Here is a 6,000-nt window from a genome sequence, read left to right as displayed (position 1 = left end):
TGGATATTAACAGTGGCATTTGTAGCCACTTACTTTACCACTTACTGTATTACATTTGATGTAATGCCTATGACAAATATTCACTTTGAAATAGTCATGTAATCAGACATACAGCAAATTGCAATTATATAAGTTATTATATACTACCGGTAGGCCTATGTATATCCCATTCTAGACGGGAACCCCTTTTGGTGTTAGCTGTTGAAAAATAGCAGATCTACAAGCTCATAGCGCGCCACCGAGTGGCGCGCTACGAGCTTGTAGGTCTGCTATTTTTGAAAAATCGAAGAACCACTGACATAGAAACATAGCTTTTTCAGAAAACTGTCAGGATATAGAAGACATTTTTAGAACCTGATCTCAGGTCAAAATGGGATATTATATACATTGATAGATATAGCTAATTATAATGGTAACAAATAATAAGGGGGTAGTTTAGTCCTGCTGGCTGATCTAAGTGGTTGCATGGTCTCGTGTCCTGTGCTCTGAGGTATAACTTGGTATTGTAAGTATAGTGTAAAAACCCATAATGTGAGGAGAGTTTATCGGCAGATAGATAGAGGGATGTTGCTGCTGGCGCCTGGTTGGAGCGGGTGTGAAATGTGTGCGACCACTATGGAGAGAAGGTGCTGTAAACTGAGACCCACAGGGCTTCTTGATGAAATGGAAATGGCTTCAAGCACATGAAACATAATGCAAGCAAAGCCACGGGAGAACAGTAATACTGTGGTATGAAAACGACATTTAAAAAAATTAATCTGAAGGAAGGAGTTGATTAATGAAGTATTGCCTCTTTTTTTTATCAATAAATGTTTTTGCACTGGAGTAAAACTTTGCAAACCTCTGGCAGCTATAATGTTGATTTAAATCCCTATAAATCTACTATACGGATCTTCAAACACATTTAAAGGGGAATACTACTCTACTTGTGGCTATATGATATCCTTATCACCTCGGGTGTTCCAATCAATATTATGAAAGTGATGTTCAAATCAATGGGGAGACAAACCTTCAAAATTGGTGTTTTAAACTCAAATAAATTTTGATTTTAGATGACACTTAAGGTGGCCTTACACTCGATAATCGGGCATTTTTGACGCTCGGGGGGTGCCCGACTCAATCGATCTGCTCGGGGCCGCTCAAAGCGCGATCGGGATCGGCCCGATCAACATCAAGAATGTTTGATATTTGCTCTGCCCCGCTCCGATTATCCTGTAGTGTGTGGCGCTATCAGATTTCAGATTGAAAAAAATCGGCTAGTGTAAGGCCACCTTTACAGTATGGGTCACAGACATTGTGTCCATCTTTTCCAAATCATTCTGCATGTTGGCGTGCATATTGTCATGACAACGTGGGATAGGTGTACATTACAACAATAGTTTCACTTTTGTATTTGACCATCGAATACTTTAGACAATGTTCACTAATATTGACTGTATGTCTCCAAGGACATAGGAATAACATATATTCCGAATGCTGAAACTCAGCAGTATTCCCGTTTGATCGTATTGAATTGCAAACATTTTAAATTGAGGGTGTAAGGGTTGTTGGTCTGAATGGGATGTAACTAGTGGCATTTTAGAGCAGGGTTTGTCACGTGTAAGTGACTTAATTCCGAAGGGCTTTTTTTCAGAGGAGGGTGGCATGGTCTAGGTCTATGTTGTCCATGCAGGCCAAAATTGCCTTCTGGTCCTCCTGTGGTGGACGGCGGTACAGCAGAGCAGAAAAGCGGGCATACGGGTCCTGGCGGATGGGCCATTTCTTCTTCTTGCGGAGGTAGAGAGCTTCTTCCGGCTGGAGTACCTGAGAGGTGTATGCCTCCTGGGTCTGAGAGATGGAGACACCTGGGGGAGGGATAGCAAGAGGTACAGGATTAGGTCAGACTGGGTCTGAGAGATGGAGACACCTGGGGGAGGAATAGCAAGAGGTACAGGATTAGGTCTGAGAGATGGAGACACCTGGGGGAGGCATAGCAAGAGGTACAGGATTAGGTCTGAGAGATGGAGACACCTGGGGGAGGGATAGCAAGAGGTACAGGATTAGGTCTGGGAGATGGAGACACCTGGGGGAGGGATAGCAAGAGGTACAGGATTAGGTCTGAGAGATGGAGACACCTGGGGGAGGGATAGCAAGAGGTACAGGATTAGGTCTGAGAGATGGAGACACCTGGGGGAGGGATAGCAAGAGGTACAGGATTAGGTCTGGGAGATGGAGACACCTGGGGGAGGGACAGCAAGAGGTACAGGATTAGGTCAGACTGGGTCTGAGAGATGGAGACACCTGGGGGAGGGATAGCAAGAGGTACAGGATTAGGTCAGACTGGGTCTGAGAGATGGAGACACCTGGGGGAGGGATAGCAAGAGGTACAGGATTAGGTCTGGGAGATGGAGACACCTGGGGGAGGCATAGCAAGAGGTACAGGATTAGGTCTGGGAGATGGAGACACCTGGGGGAGGGATAGCAAGAGGTACAGGATTAGGTCTGAGAGATGGAGACACCTGGGGGAGGGATAGCAAGAGGTACAGTATTAGGTCTGGGAGATGGAGACACCTGGGGGAGGGACAGCAAGAGGTACAGGATTAGGTCTGAGAGATGGAGACACCTGGGGGAGGGATAGCAAGAGGTACAGGATTAGGTCTGGGAGATGGAGACACCTGGGGGAGGGATAGCAAGAGGTACAGGATTAGGTCTGGGAGATGGAGACACCTGGGGGAGGGATAGCAAGAGGTACAGGATTAGGTCAGATAAGCACTTATAGAAATAATCTGAGCTCAATTGCACCCAAAAAACTGAACTTTTAACATTCAGTAGATTTTCTGCTGTCTGGGGGTTTTCTGGCTCAAACAAGTGCTCTGAATTTCCTGTTGTTTGTGATGTCACAGCCTGCAAATCCCATATATGTCAATGGGATTTTACAGATGTCACTGTTTTCACTGTTTTGCCTGTTTTCATTGAAGCTCAAAAGGCTTCCAAACCCCAGAGAAAACTCCAGACCACAGAAAATCCACTGAATTTTTTTCAGGTTTTCTGGGTGTAATTGATGTCATTAAAGCTAAAAGAAAAAATAAATAAAATAAATGGAAATTAATGTCATGAAACCTTGTAGCCTAAGTAAACACTTGGCAAAAGCAACAGTTTGTGGTTCTTACCCGATTTCCTTCTGGTCTTGGAATTATTGTTGTTCAACATCATCTTCTTGGCCTTTTTTATACGTTGGTATCTCAGTGCTTCAATCCTCTCAGACCCTGAAAGGGCCCTCGGCACACCTCGACGTTTTCTGAACGGAGAAAACAAGAGAGAGAGGAAGAAAACAGGTAACCCTGGGTCACACACATCCAAGTGGACCCCTGTAGTCTGTCCACAAGAACAGAACACATCCAAGTGGACCCTATAGTCTGTCCACAACAACAGAATAGCACCACATTCAAGACCCAAACCATCTCCACAGAACACTGGTTGTGCTAAGCCAGAAGGGATGGACGTTACTGATGGGCAGTGGTGGACAAAAGTACTCAAACAAAGTTCTCGAGTCATAGAGTATATAGATACTCCTGGTCAATTATTGCTAATTAATTGCTAGACCGGCTATTTTCCTATGTACTACGTTTCCTAGAAATGTAGTGGATTTCAAAATGCAATATTTGTCTTTGAAATTATAGTGAAGTTTTCACTTCACACGTCATACGTCATACGTAGGATATTTAAAAATACAAATAAGCTACTCAAGTACAGATAGTCAAAACATGGTTGGTTACTGTCCAGTGTCCACCACTGCCAATATGTGAGACCTCAGGAGTTGTACTTTGAATTCCAGCACCATTTCTCAAAAGATTAAAAAGACCATCAAGTAAAAAAAAAAAAAAAAAAATCCAGATAGCTTGTAAAGTTTCTTCAACTTGAAAATGTGTTGATAACCACCAGGGATAAAACTATAATTATTTCTACATTAACAATTTGACATAACCAATATAGTAAAGTACTGTAGCACGATTTGTGAAACCACAAATTCACCTTTTAATGCAACACAAACAATTATGACAGTGATACAAAATAAAAAATAATACAGTAGATAGAGAATGTAGTACAATTTGCACTGTTAGTTTCAGAGGAGAAATCACAAAATATATCTAGTTTTAATTTAAAAAGTGATTAATAATAATTTCAACAGCCATAAACATAATCTTGACAATTAAACATTTATAAATGTGTTTTAAAATCAGATTCATTCCATTCTGAAAATAACAGATGCAAATGTTTCTGCGGGTGTGAAGTGTATATTTCTTAGCTGTTAACCACATGAACCCTATATATATATTCTGGGGCAAAAATAACACATCTACAAGCTCACAACGCCTCACAACAATGAGCTTGTAAATCGGCTATTTTGTTGTAGAGGGAAATGCTAGTGGATCTAGTAGAGAGCCCTGGGGGACTCCGCTCAACTATAGGGTTTAAGTGGTTATAATGATGGCGTCTACAGACCTCCCTTCCATTCATGAAGGCACTTATGACATCACAGATTCTGCCACAAACACACACTGGGCTCTCTCAAGGCACAGAAAAAAACAAAAAGCATTTTTTTTTTTTTTTTACAGAGGAGCCATCTTCCCAACGTGACTGCAGAGAGAAACCGAAGGTCGTTAGTGCTGTAGTAGAAGGGGGGAGAATCACAGCTGAGCAACAAAGCATATCATCAATAATAATGTATTCATATAGACATGGATAGTGTCTACAATGGGCTTCACCATGCTGACAGGGGGAGAGATGGCGGGAGGGGAAATGACTACTCGGGAACAGTCACATAATGAAAAATAAGCCAAAAAATAAAAAGCGAAGCACTAGGACAACAAATGTAACAAGAGTTTATCCATAGTTGTTGTTGTAGGATTTTCTTTTTTCTTTTTTTTCCTCTTTTTTTATAAAACGGAAAGAGCAATATTTAGCGATGGCATGCATGGCAGTTTGCACATGGAACACGACTTTAAAGGGGAATACATTGAAACGCTCTTCAAAAAAAGGGCAGATATCTCCAAACTATAAGGGGGGGGGTCTTTCAGTCCCCCTGCATGCTCTCCCCGCACATGCCCTATTCATATGGTTCATTCTCATATAAAGTGCATCAGCGGTTTTGGCAGGGCCATCAGAACTGTTCTGCAGTCCACGTTTTGTAAGTGCATATTTTGTGTATGAATGAATGCTTAATTAATTTATACTTCGTCGTACGATGGTGTCACGTGCTGAAAATATCCGATCCACAAGCTCACACGCCGCGTCACGTACGTCATGTTATGAGCTTGAATATTGGCTTGAACATCGTCTATTTTTGGCATGCGACACTTCTGTGCAATGAAATATAAATCTGGCTTTAGGTGCTTTGGACTCATGCTCTCTCTACAGAGGCTCTGTAATACAGACGAGAAGCCCGGTGTCCATCAAGGACCTCGTTGTGGGAAGTGCTAAAGCACATTGCTGCGTTCGTTCCCATATACTGTAAAAACGCATTTGAAGAACAGCACTTAGTTTTTTGGTAAAAGTTGGGCTATTTTTAGCATCTGAGGCTCGGGGCTCTGATTGCTGAAAACATGCTCAGCACTGTTGGGAACATGCAACAGTACCACTTTACCACTTTTCAACATCTCTTCATATAATTGGTCCTCACTAATGTTCATGATAAAACACCACCATTTTTTTCCTACTCAGTCTGTGTCTCATAGGAGGGCTTTGGGCAGTTCGGACACCCGTCCACCAGTGACATCATCATTAGGCAGATTTATTTTTAAAACAAGATTTGTTTTTAAATATATTTAGATTTGTATTATCGTGAGAACGATGGCTTCAACTTTTGCATTGCAACTTTTCAGGAAAAGAAAGCCTGCCGTTTCTATTAGCTTGGATTCACCATCGATGATGTCACTGGTGGACGGGTTTCTGAACTGCCCACAGCCCTCCTATGAGACACTGACTGAGTAGGAAAAAATTGTGGTATTTTATCATGAACAT

General features: G+C 42.0%; 1 protein-coding gene across 1 annotated transcript in view; it reads right to left on the bottom strand.

Annotated features, from left to right (window-relative positions):
• Positions 1–1,327: 1,327 nt before the first annotated feature.
• igsf9bb (immunoglobulin superfamily, member 9Bb) overlaps positions 1,328–6,000 on the bottom strand; it is a 191,915-nt gene continuing 187,242 nt past the window's right edge. The window contains exons 20-21 of the mRNA XM_079508357.1: positions 3,150–3,277; positions 1,328–1,844 (exon numbers count right to left, since the gene is read on the bottom strand). Of these exons, the coding sequence (XP_079364483.1) occupies positions 1,630–1,844; positions 3,150–3,277 (343 nt within the window). The 3' untranslated portion in view covers positions 1,328–1,629. The remainder of the gene's footprint in view (positions 1,845–3,149; positions 3,278–6,000) is intronic.

This window comes from Electrona antarctica (genome assembly GCF_951216825.1).
Source record: "Electrona antarctica genome assembly, chromosome: 8".
NCBI lineage: Eukaryota > Metazoa > Chordata > Actinopteri > Myctophiformes > Myctophidae > Electrona > Electrona antarctica.
The sequence above is the reverse complement of the archived record's forward strand: the minus strand, read 5'-3'. Positions and strand labels throughout refer to the sequence as shown.